Source organism: Gekko japonicus, unplaced genomic scaffold (genome assembly GCF_001447785.1).
Source record: "Gekko japonicus isolate JY-2015 unplaced genomic scaffold, Gekko_japonicus_V1.1 scaffold1634, whole genome shotgun sequence".
In the NCBI taxonomy this organism is placed as follows: Eukaryota; Metazoa; Chordata; class Lepidosauria; order Squamata; family Gekkonidae; genus Gekko; species Gekko japonicus.
This window is the reverse complement of record NW_015173721.1, coordinates 353,929-368,495: the sequence shown is the minus strand read 5'-3', so window position 1 is coordinate 368,495 and position 14,567 is coordinate 353,929. Positions and strand designations below refer to the sequence as shown.

The 14,567-nt window shown below is 50.2% G+C and overlaps 1 protein-coding gene across 1 annotated transcript in view; it reads left to right on the top strand.

The window, feature by feature from the left end:
• Positions 1 to 14,567, top strand: part of JAK3 (Janus kinase 3) — a 39,911-nt gene that overhangs the window by 16,679 nt on the left and 8,665 nt on the right. The window contains exons 10-20 of the mRNA XM_015423366.1: positions 1,040 to 1,164; positions 2,840 to 2,992; positions 3,814 to 3,898; positions 5,351 to 5,484; positions 5,917 to 6,055; positions 7,532 to 7,683; positions 9,158 to 9,308; positions 9,745 to 9,869; positions 11,486 to 11,675; positions 12,489 to 12,613; positions 13,548 to 13,720. Of these exons, the coding sequence (XP_015278852.1) occupies positions 1,040 to 1,164; positions 2,840 to 2,992; positions 3,814 to 3,898; positions 5,351 to 5,484; positions 5,917 to 6,055; positions 7,532 to 7,683; positions 9,158 to 9,308; positions 9,745 to 9,869; positions 11,486 to 11,675; positions 12,489 to 12,613; positions 13,548 to 13,720 (1,552 nt within the window). The remainder of the gene's footprint in view (positions 1 to 1,039; positions 1,165 to 2,839; positions 2,993 to 3,813; positions 3,899 to 5,350; positions 5,485 to 5,916; positions 6,056 to 7,531; positions 7,684 to 9,157; positions 9,309 to 9,744; positions 9,870 to 11,485; positions 11,676 to 12,488; positions 12,614 to 13,547; positions 13,721 to 14,567) is intronic.

Genomic DNA, 14,567 nt, shown 5'->3' with positions numbered 1-14,567 from the left:
ATATGGTTTCCCCCCCGACGATCTGGGCCACGCCCCCAACATGAGCAATGTGGCACGTCCTGGGAGAGCTCCCGGAGCCCGGCAAGGCTCCCCCGCCGGCAAGGGTAAGTACACTTGGCAACCCTAAAAATGCAACACCGAATGGGTAATAATGAGCCCTGATAGCAAAATGAAACTTCCACGTTCCAAAGCAGTATACTTTTGAATACCAAATGCTTGAAGAACAAGCAACAGGGGAAAGTCCTTGATTGCATAGCCTGTATGCTTTCCACTGGAGCATCTAGGTGCCCCAGGATGAGGGACTAGCTAGACCTACCCTTGATTTTATCCAACTGGGGAATACGACATGTTCGTGGGAGAAGGTGAGGAAGTAAATCTATGGGCTGTTAGCAATGATAGTTCAATGGCACCTCCATAAGAAGAGACAGTCTGCCTCTGAACACCAGTCAGGGAAGCAGCAGGGGAGGGCTGTGGTCTTCCTGCCCTACTCTTGGGCTTTCCTAGAGATGCCTGGCTGGCCCCTACAGGATGTTGAATGAGATGGCCTGATACAGCCCAGATATCGGGCTTTTCTGCATCCTCACTTTCCTCACTTGTGTTCCTGTTGCTTTGGGGCAGGGGGCCTGTTCCCCATGTGTTTTGCTCCCTCTATGGGTCAACTCAATTATATATTACTTTATGTCTGACACATCTCCCTACAGGTTTTTGTGCCAGACATAAAGCAAAGTAATATAGAATCGACCACTAGAGGGAGCAATATATGTGTGGAACAGGAAGAAAAATCTTGATGCAACAGGAACACACAAGCAAGGAAAATAAGAATGCAGAAAAACCCACATTCTTAACAGGAAGGAGGGGGGAAAGCGAATTTTTCTCCTCTGCACATTACAGTGTGGAAATCACTGAATGGGAAGGGATGCAGAATTAGAACTGTCTGTTAGAATCAAAGGGGGCAGGGGGAACCCTTTGCCACAGATTCTCTCTCTCACTGATTCATACCAGCTTTTCAGCTTTCTTTCCTTTTCTCCCCCCCCCCCAGAAAAATCAAATCTACTGATAGCACGGGGTGGTAGCTGCCACCAGCTTCCCACTTCTCCATCTGCACCACACCGGGCCATCAATCAGATGATGTTCCCCAAAATTCAGGCAGAAAGCCTGGTCCAGGTAAGAGAGAGAATAAGAGTGACACATGGGGTAATGGTGGGCCTGCAGTCCCCGACCAGTGGACAGCCCCACTGGAAAGTGTGGGGTGGAAAGCTCCCTCCAGCCGTACTTGGCGGCTGAGATCTTTGCCAATTGCCTGAGGTTTGCATTTAGTCATACACACCAGTTTGCCTTGTGCTTCCCAGCTGAAGTACAGGAAGTACTGGATTAGGCCCAAAGTGGGCCTGTTCTACTTCACCATAAATGATCTGGCATTTGCCCCCCATAGGCAAAGCAGAAAGAAAAGAACCCTCCTCTGTCCCCAGCGACTGATAGCCAGAGGTAGACTGGTCCTGAACACCAAGGTTCCGTTTAGTCCTCCTTGAGATAAAGCTCACAGTGAAATCACCTTTCCTGGATACAGGGCTGGCCTTTAAAGCTACAGCTAGGAAGCAATAGAGTAGATGGATGCTGAGACACACATTGCTCCCCAACACACACACACACACACCAAAGTTCAACCACATTAGTTGTCTTTTGCAAGATTAGCAAAAAAAACAATAACAAGACTTTTTTTGCCATCAAGTCACAGCTGATTTATGATGATCCCACGGGGTTTTTCAAGGCAAGATACATTCAGAGGTGTTTGGCTGGCTCCATGACACAACCCTGGTAGTCCTTGGTGGCCACTCTTCCAACTACTGACCAGGGCCAACCCTGCTTAACTTCTGAGATGAGATGAGACCAGGCTAACCTGGGCTATCTGGGTCACGGCTAGGAAGACTCCAGATCTGAAACTCCCGTGGCCACTTCCAGATTCTTTTTATGGAAGGTTTTTAAGCAAGGAAAGATGGATGACCAAATAGCCCCAATGTAGACTCTTTATCTTTGGTCAGCTCTGTTGCTAAGGTGGGAGGCCTTCTGCTGGCAGCTCTAATGGCCCACCAGTGCTCCAAGCAGCAGTGGGAGGGGGGGAAGCCTCTGTCTGTACTGCTATGTCACTTCTGGGCGAAACCCAGAAGTGACATAGGGTTGTTCTAGGAATCTCCAGAAACTCTATGGTAATCCTGCTCTAGGAATCACTGGAAACTCTAGGGTAAAACTATAGAGTTTCCAATGATTTCTAGAGCTACCCTGCGTCACTTCCAGGATTTCCCTGGAAGTGATGTAGCCGTGCAGACAGCATCAAGCCCCCCATGTCCCTGCCCTCAACCTTCCTGCCAGTTGCCTGACAATCCTTGCATTTATAAGTCTCGTGGTTGGATCCTACATATCCACTCCACTAGTGACAGAATTGTCCTTGAGCACAAAGAGGCTTGTTGTATGAAGAAAGGCTGCTTGTGCTGATGGAAAACATCACTGCTAGAGGAACAGATTATAGGATTCAGGCCCCTGCTTTTTGCTGTGGGCTTTCTAGATTGGTCTGTATTGTGCATGCAATGCGTACTGTACAATTTGTATGTTCAGTTTATAGAGCAGTTATGCATTCACCGTAAGTTATTTGTATTATGATAGAGAAACAAAATGGGAATGAGGATTTTCTGATTGTTGCAGCAGGGGAGGAGAAATTTTAAACCACCTCTTCACGTCAAATAGGCCTGAGAGTGGAGGGGAGGGTGGGGCAAGAGGGTGGGATGAGCCCTGCCCGCCGCACCCGTTTCACCCAACACACCTTCTTTCCCGTACATGTACGCAGCATGAGAACTTGGGCCAAGGAACTTTCACCAGAATTTACCAGGGCATCAAAAGAGAGTTGACCAAGGAGGAGGAAGAGGAAGGAGAGGCCGGGAACCACATGACAGAGGTCGTGATGAAAGTCTTGGATCTCAGTCACTGTAATTGGGTGGAGGTGAGCTGATCTCCCACTGGCCTCAACTCTAGGGAGGTCATAACTCCAGCTCCCCCTCTTCCTGTCACATGGGTGTGATGTCACATCCTTGCAGCTCAGGCGTACCAGTAAAAGATGAGTCCAGGGTCTGGAAAAGTTAAAGACTGCCTTGTGCTTCCACAGGGATCTCCAACCTTTTTCAGGCCATGGGCACCTTTGGAATGATTTGTTTGTTTGTTTGTTTGTTTTATACGCCGCCCTCCCCGCCAAAGCAGGCTCAGTGTGGCTTACAAGAATAACATAAACAATTATAACAAAGATAAAACCATCTAAAAACAGTTTAAAACATAAGGTGCTAGCTAATTCTGACACAACATGGTGAGTGCAGGCACAAAATGGCTGCCACAGGTGCTGGAGCCAGCCACAAAATGGCTGCCACAGGTGCTGGAGCCAGCCACAAAATGGCTGCTGCAGCTTACCTTCAGGCATATGGTGAAGATCCGTGTGCTGTGGTGGCAGCGGATGCCAAAGCAACATTTAAAAAAAAAAAAAAAAGCAAATCTTCACAACCAATCATCTCCAGTGGCCAATCAGAAACCCTTCTGGGCAAATGTTCTTCTGGCCCTACCCACTTTCTAAAAATACTTGGTGGGCACCTGGAAAGGTATCAGTGGGCGCCATGGACCGGTACCACATTGGGGATCCTTGGTCTACAGGGACCAGCTATGAAGCAGCCAGTCTGCAGCCTGAATCTCACCACACTTCTCGTCCCCTCCCTCTCACCCTCAGCCCTGGCCCCTCCTTCCTGGTCTCTACTTACCCTATCGGTGTCCTTCTTGCAGCCCTTCCTAGAAGCTGCCAGCATGATCAGCCAGCTGTCGCATAAGCACCTCATCCTTCTCTACGGAGTCTGCGTGGGAGCTGAGAGTGAGTCCTTCCAGCACCTCATTGGCGTCTCTTTCTGTACCCTTCCCAAGGTCCTTAGGAAAAGGGAAACATAGGAAGATGGGGGTCCTCCTGACCCCAGGTTTAGGTATTAGAGGTGGGGGGGCATCAAGCCAGAATCCCAGAGGTCCATCCAAGACTTGAAAGTGAAAGGAGGCTTCAGAATCCAGAGGCTGTTTGTGTGATTACTGAACAGTGTAGCCTGAAGTTCATTAAAGGATCCCGAGTTTTCATTTTCTGATCAAAATTAGTGCTTTGGGGAGGCAGAAATGTTTCCCCAGAACCCCTTAACTGTGAAAAACGTTCACCTCTCTTCTTCTTAAAATCTTGTCTTTCCCATTCTTGCTGCATGCTGCTTCATCTTTAATCACTAGGGTTGCCAGCTCCAGCTTGGGAAATACCTGGAGCCAGGGCTCTTTTTGTAGAAAAAGCCCAGCAGGAACTCATTAGCATAATAGGCCACACCCAATAGCAGAAACTCATTAGCATAGTAGGCCACACCCCTGACAGCACAGCTCATTGGCAAATTAGGCCACTCCCCCATGTTACCAGAAGTGTGCTCATCCAGCCACACCCACCTTTTGCTTCTTATTCTGTTTACCTTGTTTGTTGTCCAAACCCAGGGCCTTTTTTTGTTGCAAGAACTCCTTTGCATGTTAGGCCACACACCCCTAATGTAGCCAATCCTAATGAGTTTCTGCTGTTGGGTGTGGCCTATTATGCTAATGCGTTCCTGCTGGGTGTGGCCAACTTGGAAGCCAGCCAGAACTCCGTTCCTGTGCGTTCCTGCCCAAAAATAGCCCTGCCTGAAGCTTTGGGGGATGGAGCCTGAGGAGGGTGGGATTTTGGGAGGGATGGGGAGGGACCACAATGGGGTATAATACCATAGTGTTCTCCCGTCAAAGATGCCATTTTCTCCAAGTGAGTTGGGATTCCAGGAGATCTCCAGTCATCACCGGGAAGTTGGCAACCCTATCAATCACATGCACAATCCCAGCCAATCGGGGATCACGTATTAGAGACCAGGATGATTTCACACTATTCCATAGTCAAACAAGACTTGGCTGTATGATGTAGTTTAATTCCTTTTAAAAAAAAACGAACGACGCTACATTATCAAAATGCTTGTGTGAATGTTTTCACCAAGTGAATAAAACTCATCAAGGTAGGTGCCAGATATCAACACAGGAAGAGACAGTACCACCACCAAGAAAGACCTATTGCCAGAAGATACCCTCTTCACCTTTGAAGGTAGGAGCATCCAAAGCTAGGCCTGGGGCAAGTGACTTAACAGTTGGGCACATATTTATGGAAGCATTTCTGTTCGTAGGCCACTGAGGGTTTTATTGGTCCAAAATAGCACAGTCGTAGGTGGACAGATGGATGAGCCCACTAAGACTTCTAAGATTAGATTCAGCTTTCTCCCCTTTGCAGACATCATGGTACAGGAATACATCAAACATGGAGCCCTGGACACCTACCTGAGGAGGAATCATGCCAACGGCAAAGCGACACCTACCTGGAAACTTCAGGTTGCAAAGCAATTAGCCTACGTGCTCAATTTCTTGGTAGGTTCCCTTCTGCTTTCACCAGAGCTGCTCAGATCCGTACCCAGTGCTAAACCCATTGAACATTGACCATGGGCTTTTCCACACTCGTATTTTCGACAGTTGTGTGCTCATATTGCACCTTCTTTTTCTTTTCCACAAGTGTTTTGCTCCCTCTAGTGGTCACTTCGATATTTGTACAGGGAAATGAGCTGGAGATATAGCGATATAATATAGAAGTGACCACTAGAGGGAGCAGAACACATGCAGAAAAGAAAAAAAGATGCAATACGGGCAAACAAGCAACGAAACTAAGAGTGCAGGAAAGCCCCAGGTCATCAGTGACAGAAGGAGAATTGGGCTCACATTCCGCAGAGATGACTGCATATCCCGGCAGGGTCAGCTGAGCACTGAATTTTGAGGGCAAACACTGAAGAAATGTTCCTTCTTTAGGAGGACAAGAAGATTATCCATGGCAACATCTCTGCCAAGAAGGTGCTGCTAGCCCGCGAGGGGGATGCTGTAAGAGGAATACCCCCATTCATCAAACTCAGTGACCCAGGAGTCAGCAGTGCCCTCCTTTCCAAAGACAGTGAGTCTGTGAAGTTCTTCCTTGATTGGCTAACCATTTTGACCTCCAAGCAGGACCAACCCAAGGACTTCTAGTGCCCTAGGAGGGGAGCATCCCTGGGGAGCCGCACCTCACCCTTGCCCTCCTGCACCATGACAGGAAGCCATGCCTGCCTTCCCTGCCCCGCTCCCCAAAACACAGTAAGGAAGTGAAGGGAGACAGGTAGCCACTGCCTGTCCTCCTCACCCTCAGCGAGGTGGAGCAAAGGGACAGGACAGACCCGCTCCTGCCTTACTCTCTTGACAGGTGGAGGGAAAGAGCAGGTCCATACCCACCCACTGCTTGCTTGGAGGCAGGGTCCTTACACCACCGGTGGGTGGGCAGGGATAACAGAGCTGGTTGGCACCCCTTCAACTCTAGTAGCCTAGGTGATCACCTAGGGCTGCCTAGTGAATGGGGCAGCCCTGCCTCCAAGATCAAAAGCAGGGAGGGGGATGCACATCAATAACAAGGGAACAGCAACTGGCAAAGCTAATGAGGTAGAATTGTCAGTTCCTTGATAAATCTCCCACTGAGGGGCATCTTCAGAAGATTGGGAATGATGGAAGATAATGCAGTTTTGTGCCTGCCTGATTGTCGAACAGATTTTTCCCAACAAAGATCTGAAAACTCTATGGGAACCACTGATTACATGACAATTGAAACGTCTTTACCAATCTGTTCTTAGGCCCCTCGTCCCTTCACAGGCTGGGAGCCCCCAATCTAAGGGGGCCCATTTTACAATACATCCCCACCCTGCAGCAACACACCTCAGGGACCCTTTGCATAGGGAGATGAGCTCAGAGGCACCCCGGTCACATGTGTGTGTGTGTGTGTAAAGTGCCATCAGCTGACTCATGGCAACCCTGGAGGGTTTTCAGACATGGTTTGCCATTGCCTTCCTCTGTATACTGACCCTGGACTTCCTTGGTGGTCTCCCATACCAGTACTGACCAGGACCGACCTACTTAGCTTCCACGGTCTGATAAGATCAGGCTAACCTGGGCCATCCAGATAAGGGTCCTCAGGCACATACAAGAAGCAAATCAGCTCCTGCAGCAAGACAGCACAACCACTAACCTCAAGTTCCCACGGACAGTCATTCAGCCTCTGCATCCTCCCTTCCTCAGGCAATACGCTGTTCTTTATCTGGCTAGGTTCAAAGTGTCCAAAGTCGTCTCTGCTGCCACTTTGAGTTACAGGAAGTGAGTAAAAAATGTGCCACATTCCAAAGGCTGGATGGACATTCCATCCCCTTAAAGACCATCCGGACCCTTTTGCTAAGCCCCCGATCACCCATCAAGGTTGTTAGGTAAAACCATAGCAATAGGTCCAATCGTTCCAGCAGAGAGGGCCCAATTCAGACACCTAGAGAACATATCTAGTCCACCACCATCCCCACTCTCCTTATCCACACCTGCTGATCTGTCTCTTCTTCTCCCTTGGCCCCCATCACAGTGTTAGTGGACCGTATCCCGTGGGTGGCCCCAGAGTGCCTGGAGGACCCCAAGAACCTGGCACTGGAATCAGACAAGTGGAGTTTTGGCGCCACCGTGTGGGAGATCTTTAACAGCGGGATCATGCCCATGACTGCCATGGAACCTGGCTGGGTGAGTTTCCTTGTATAATTACTGGGGAGAGTTTTCCCTGCTTCCCCTTTCCCCTTTGAAGAAGAAGAAGAAGAAGAGATTGGATTTATACCCCGCCCTTCACTACCCAAAGGTGTCTCAGAGCGGCTTACAAACTCCTTTCCCTTCCCCTCCCCACAACAGACACCCTGTGAGGTGGGTGGGGCTGAGAGAACTCTAACACAAACTGCTCTTTTTCAAGGACAGCTGTGCCAGAGCTTGCGACTGACCCAAGGTCACATCAGCAGGTGCAAGTGGAGGAGTGGGGAATCAAACCCGGGTCTCCCAGATTAGAGTCCGCACACTTAACCACTACACCAAACTGGCTCTCAGAAGCTATCAGAATAACCGGGTACAGCAGAGGCGAGGAAAGCAGAATGAGTTGCCAGTGATCTTCAGGTGGCTGTGCTGTGCTTGTTCCAATTACAGAATTTTTGTGCAGGGCAGCTGAGAGAAGGGGGGAAGCAGAGGTACAAAAGTCCAGGATCTCTGGTCACCCGGGTTCCATAGGATGCCTGGATTGAGTTTAAATGGTCTAGGCAGGAGGACCCAAAAGGAATATTCGGTTCTTGCAAAACCTCCTGGCAAGAATCACTGCTGGTGATTTGGGGGCAGGGCCTCCTCTTCCTTGCCAGCACCACAACAGGGGAAGCCTTGGCGAAGAAGTCCACTCTTGATCATGGGGTTACCAGTAGATCATAGGGTTGCCAACTCTGGGTTGGGAAATACCTGGAGATTTGGGGGGTGGAGCCTGGGGAGGGTGGGGTTTGCGGAAGGGAGGGACCTCAGCAGGGTACAATGCCAGAGAATCCACCCTCCAAAGCAGCCGTCCTCTCAGTTCTCCTGGCCGAGAGGAGAAAGATTCTAGATCTCTGTTTGATCACTACCCTACTCATGCAGTAGATATCTGATCAGGCAATGATGCAACCGGGGCAGCCTCAATTTGCTACTGGACATTTGCTACTGGGCATGGGGAAGCAGAACGCAGCCAGGGGTCATTTCCTGCAGGAGCACACAGGAGCGGAGCTCCGGCAGTAAAGAGCCCAGGGGGCGGGCACATGCATCAAGCCCCACCCCCTGCTCCCAGCAGCCCTCAGTCAGAGCAAGAAGCAGCCAGGTAAGTTGCAGAGCTCCCCCCAGCCCCCCAGTCCAAAACAGTCCAGTGGCACCTTTAAGATCAAGTTTTATTCAGGTACAAGCTCTCCCTCCTCTGCGAGGACAGATCTGCACATTCTCACCCCCCCCCCGCAATAGCAATCCAAAATAGTCCAGTGGAGCCTGAGCGATGGGTGTTGCCTTCTGACACACTTCCGATGATGTCAGGGGGTGTGGCACATGCAAATAAGTTATGCTAATGAGTTATGCTAATGAGCTCCTGCACCTCTTTTTCTACAAAATGACCCCTGGCGAATGCAATTAACCTGAGGCCATCTTCTCTCTTCCGCCTCTTTTGCAGAAGCTCAAGTTCTATCAAGACCGCCACCCGCTCCCGCCTCTCAAATGGACGGAGCTAGCCAACCTGGTAGGCCAGTGCATGGATTACAACCCTCAGCGGCGGCCGGCTTTTCGTGCCATCATCCGTGACCTCAACAGCCTCATAACTTCTGGTAACATTCCTCCCTGCCCCTGATGGCGGGACAGTGGCTTGGGCTGCCAGTCGTTAAACCAGCCCCTCCCCCCCCAGCTTTCCCTTGAACCCCGGTAGGATCTGGAATTGACCGTGCTTCACTAAACAACTTGCAAAAGACCTGACTTCTGTTCAAGGCAGGCGAGGTTGGGGGCTTCTGGGCTGTTGGCAACCCTCGGGACGAAAGGACCTGGTAAACAACCGCAGCTGTTAAGAGCAGGCCAGAAGAACAAGCTTGGCAGGCCTGGCTTGCCAGCAGGCCAGAAGAACAAGCTTGGCTGGCCCAGCTTGTCCTCCAGCAAAACAAGGGGGCATCTCCTCCTCCTTTAGCAGATCCACCAAAGGTGACCAGGGCAACTGATATTTTGCTTTCTTCCCTTACAAATTCTCATCCACGCCTCTCCTGCACTTCCCAGATTACGAACTTCTTTCGGATCTCCCGGCCACTGACAGCTTTGGAGGATACATGGATATTTCTATGTGCCAGGATCCCACCCTCTTTGAAGAACGCCACCTGAAATACATCTCAGTGTTGGGGAAGGTGCATGGAGGTCTTTGTTCCTAAGGGTCGCTAGGTTCTCCCAGTCACCGGCAGGGGGAAAGGGGGTTAGGGCTGCCAGCGCCAGGTTGGAAAACTCCTGGATATTTGGGGTTGGAGCCTGGGGAGGCCAGGGACCTCGGTGGGGTACAATGCCATAGAGTCCACCCTCCAACGCATCCGTTTCCCCCAGGGGCACTGATCTCTGTAGTCTGGAGATGAGCTGTAATTCCAGGAGATCCCCAGACCCCACCTGGAGGCTGGCATCCCTAAGCCGGGTGAAATCCAAGGCTTCATCAGCTTCACGGGAACGAGCTGGGCTGCTCTATCTATCTCAGAAAGGAGATCATAGAGCCAGGAAAGGGGTTGGATCCTCTTCCCTGTGAAAAAAGGCTGGACAATTTGGAACTTCAGGAAATAAAGAGAAGTTGTGAGGCATGTGGCAGAGGCTTATAAAATTGTGCACAGGTTGGGGAAAGTGGATAAAGAAAACATTCTCTTCCACTTCTGTAGTACCAGGTCTTTCAAAGGGCAGTTGATTCACAACAGACAAAAGGGAAAGTGGTTCTTCACACAATGCATAATTAACTTACAAAAGTCACTGTTGCCCGCTACAGCAATGCGCCACTAGCGTAGAGGGCTTTTGAAAGGCTTTGACAAACTCAAGGAAGAAAGATCCATCAGCTATTCTTGACAGCTCAACAGAATTTCCATGATCAGCAGTGGTCTACCTTTGGATTACAGGGACAAAGAGGGTACCTGGCTTCATGCTCTGGTTCCGGGTGTCCTATTGGGACATACAGTTGGCCATCATTCGAAGTAGGAGATTAGACTAGGACAGGGTCCCCAACCTTTGTGAGCCTGAAACCACCTTTGGAATTCTGACCCAGGGAATGGGGCACAACCACAAAATGGCTGTTGTGGTGGGTGAGCCATCTACACAGGCCATCAGAAGCCCTGCTGGGCAGAAGCCCCACCTGGCCCTGCCCACTTTCTAAAAGCACTTGGCAGGCAGGCACCAGGAAAGGTGTCAGTGGGTGTCACAGTGCCCGTGGGCACCACCAGGGCTATTTTTGGGCAGGAACGCACAGGAACGGAGTTCCGGCTGGCTCCCGAGTTGGCCACACCCAGCAGGAACTCATTAGCATAATAGGCCACACCCAACAGCAGAAACTCATTAGGATTGGCTACGTTAGGGGTGTGTGGCCTAACATGCAAAGAAGTTCCTGCTACAAAAAAGCTCTGGGTTTTGACAACAAACAAGATAAACACAATAAGGAGCAAAAGGTGGGTGTGGCTGGATGCCCCCATTTCTGGCAACATGGGGGTGCGGCCTAATATGCTAATGAGTGGTGCTGTCAGGGTGTGGCCTAATATGCTAATGTGTTTCGTTGGGTGTGGACTATTATGCTAATGAGTTCCTGCTGGGCTTTTTCTACGAAAAATGCCCTGGGCACCACATTTGGGGACCCCTGGCCTAGAAGGTCCCACCTGAGCCTGATCCGGCAGGGCTTCGGCCCTGTCCCTGACTCAGAATGGTAAAAATAGGGAGGGACGATAGAACGAGCCTTCCCCTCAGTTACGTGTTCTTCTCAAAACGCACCCAATCTCATTGCCAGGGGAACTTTGGGAGCGTGGAGCTTTGTCGCTACGACCCACTGGGCGACAGCACCGGGGAGCTGGTGGCCGTGAAGCGGCTGCAGCAGAGCTCGCCCGAGCACCGCCTGGACTTCGAGCGAGAGATCGCAATCCTGCGCTCTTTACACCATGACTTCATCGTTGCCTACCGGGGTGTGTGCTACAGCCGAGGTAACGCCCGAGCAGATGGGCCTGACTTGATCTATTGGTGCCTATTTATGCATGGTAGCTAAATGGAGCCTCCCTTTGCAGAGTCAGCGTACCTCGGGATGCCAGCTTTCACTCAGCATCCTCTTCCTTCCCCTCCCCGGCCCTCCACACTCCTCATGATGTCAAAAGCTTGGTGGAAAGGGCTGTCAAGTCACAGCTGATGGCAACCCCAGTGGTGTTTTCCAGGCAAGAGATGGTCAGAGGTGGTTTGCCCTTGCCTGTCTCTGCGCAGAGGCCCTGGACTTCCTTGGTGGTCTCCCATCCAAGTACTGACCAAGGCCAACCCTCCTTAGCTTCCGAGATCTGATGAGATCAGGCCAACCTGGTCAAAAGCTTACCTTAGGATAACCAAGAGCCAGTTTGGTGTGGTGGTGAAGTGCGCGGACTCTAATCTGGGAGAACCGGGTTTGATTCCCCACTCCTCCACTTGCACCTGCTGAATGACCTTGGGCAAGCCGTCGTTTTGATAGGAGCTGTTCTTGAAAAAGAGCAGTTTCCGTCAGAGCTCTCTCAGCCCCACCCACCTCACAGGGTGTCTGTTGGGGGGAGGGGAAGGGAAAGGAGTTTGTAAGCCGTTCCGAGACTCCAAGTGAAGGGCGGGGTATAAATCCAATCTCTTCTTCTCCTTCTTCTTCAAAAAAAAGTACTATCAAAAATCAAATTTTGCCCCAAATTAACTATCCTTTGTGTTTTTAGGAACCGTTGCAGGACAGGAAATGTAGGTTTACCACCCTAACAATCACTGTAAACTCTCTCTTTCTACTCCAATCGCAGGCCGCAATTGTCTCCGCCTGGTCATGGAATACCTGCCCAGCGGCTGCCTGCGGAACTACCTGCAGAAAAACCAGGAGCGGCTGGACCTCAAGAAACTGCTGCTTTACGCCTGGCAGGTCTGCAAGGTCAGCCAAGTCTGTCAACACTCAGAACTTCTTCTTTTTCGAAAGGACTAGAAAAACAAGAACAGTTTCAGAGAGTCGCTGCGTTGGCCTGCAGTAGAACAGCTAGATGAGAGACCAGTAACACAAGTTCTGCCAGAGCTGTTCTCTCATGAGCAGTTTCTGTCAGAGCTTTCTCAGCCCCACCTACCTCACAGGGTTGTTGTGGGGAGGGGAAGGGAAAGAAGATTGTAAAGCCGTTCTGAGACTCCTTCAGGTAGTGAAGGGAGGGGTGTAAATCCAATCTCTTCTTCTCTTCTTCTTCGAGGCGTACAAGATTTTCGGGGTATAAGCTTTTGAGAGTCAAATGTATCCGACAAAGGGATCCTTAACTCTCAAAAGTTCAAACTCTGAAAATCTTGTAGATCTCTGTGCTACTGGACTCGAATCTCCCGAGAAAATAAGAAAGCTCTCTTGTAATAAGCCAGCTACAATCTTCCTGCCACAATCCACAACAAATCGATGACTGATAGGCTTAGATATCTGCCCACATACACTTTTAAAAGGGGGACAAGCACATTTACGGAGGTGAAGTATCCTATCGGCAGCTGTTATCCATCATCACTAAATGAAACTTCCATGTTCAGAAGAAGTCTCCCTTTGAATGTAGAAGGGAGGCCTTTAGGCATCACACGCTGCTTGTGAACTTCCAGGAAAGCATTTCGCTGACCCCTCGGAGGAAGAAGATGTCAAACTAGATGTAGCTTTGGTCTGATCCAGCGGGGAAGAGAAGTCCATCAGAAGCTGTTAGCCGTAACAGCAAAATGGAACCTCCATGTTCAGAGACAGTGTCCCAGATAATGGGGGGCACAAAAAGAAAGAGGGGCTCCAATACTCCTTTGGTGCTGAATAATAAGATGGTTGCTTTTGAACACCCCCTCCCCTCACTTTATCACAGGGCATGGAGTACCTGGGGTCTCAGCGCTACATCCACAGAGACCTGGCCGCCAGGAACATCTTGGTGGAAAACGAAAACCGCGTCAAGATCGGGGACTTTGGTCTGGCCAAAATCCTCCCACACGGGAAGGAATATTATGTGGTTCGAGAGCCTGGACAGAGTCCCATTTTCTGGTAGGAGGGACGTAGCCTCAGTAGGCATTTGGGGTATCTGGGTGTGTTTGGAGAAAGGGGGTAGATTCTTGGATTCTATGTTTCTGAGGATGAGAGAATGAAGTTAGGGATAGGCTGGTAGCTCTAGCTTGGGTGAGGAGGGGCTGATTATTTCACTTCTTTTATGCCTCACCTTTCTACCCAATGGGGACCCAAAGCAACTTACAGCATCATGCTCCTCTCCTCCATTTTATCCTCACACCAACCCTGCGAGGTCAGTTAGGCTGAGAGCACAGTTCCCTCTGAGCTGTGCTAGGGGGCACTGGTGCACAAAATTTTATGGGTTCTGCTCACAAGGCATTTCCTCCTCCTTTGGAAACAATGGGGGATGGGGGCACCTCCTTCTGGGGCACAAAGAACTGGAACCCCTGGTCCAATCTTTTTGACACGGGGGGGTGAGGGGAGGCACCAGCAGCACCCCTCCTAGTGTCCCAGATACGCCCAGATTGATTCTCCATTATAGCCTGTGGGCCTATTGACTATAATGGTCCCCATATACTACAATGGAGCCGGGAAAAATTATTTATTTGTTTTTTGCACACCCCGTTATGCTTTTCAGTATGATTTGTAAGCTGCCAAGAGTCACAGGGGAAAGTGGGATATAAATATTTGAATAAATAAGTAGTTTGGGCAGGTTGATAACATTTAAGCAACTTCTTGTTTGTTCGGTTAGGCAGTGATTGTCCCATCTCTGTTATACTTGACCTGTAATGCTGGTTATCATATTTCACAAAAAAAAAAAAAAAAGCAAGCAGACCTCAAGAGGCCCCCCCCCCCCCCCCCCCCCCCGCGCCAGATGTTCTCTTCC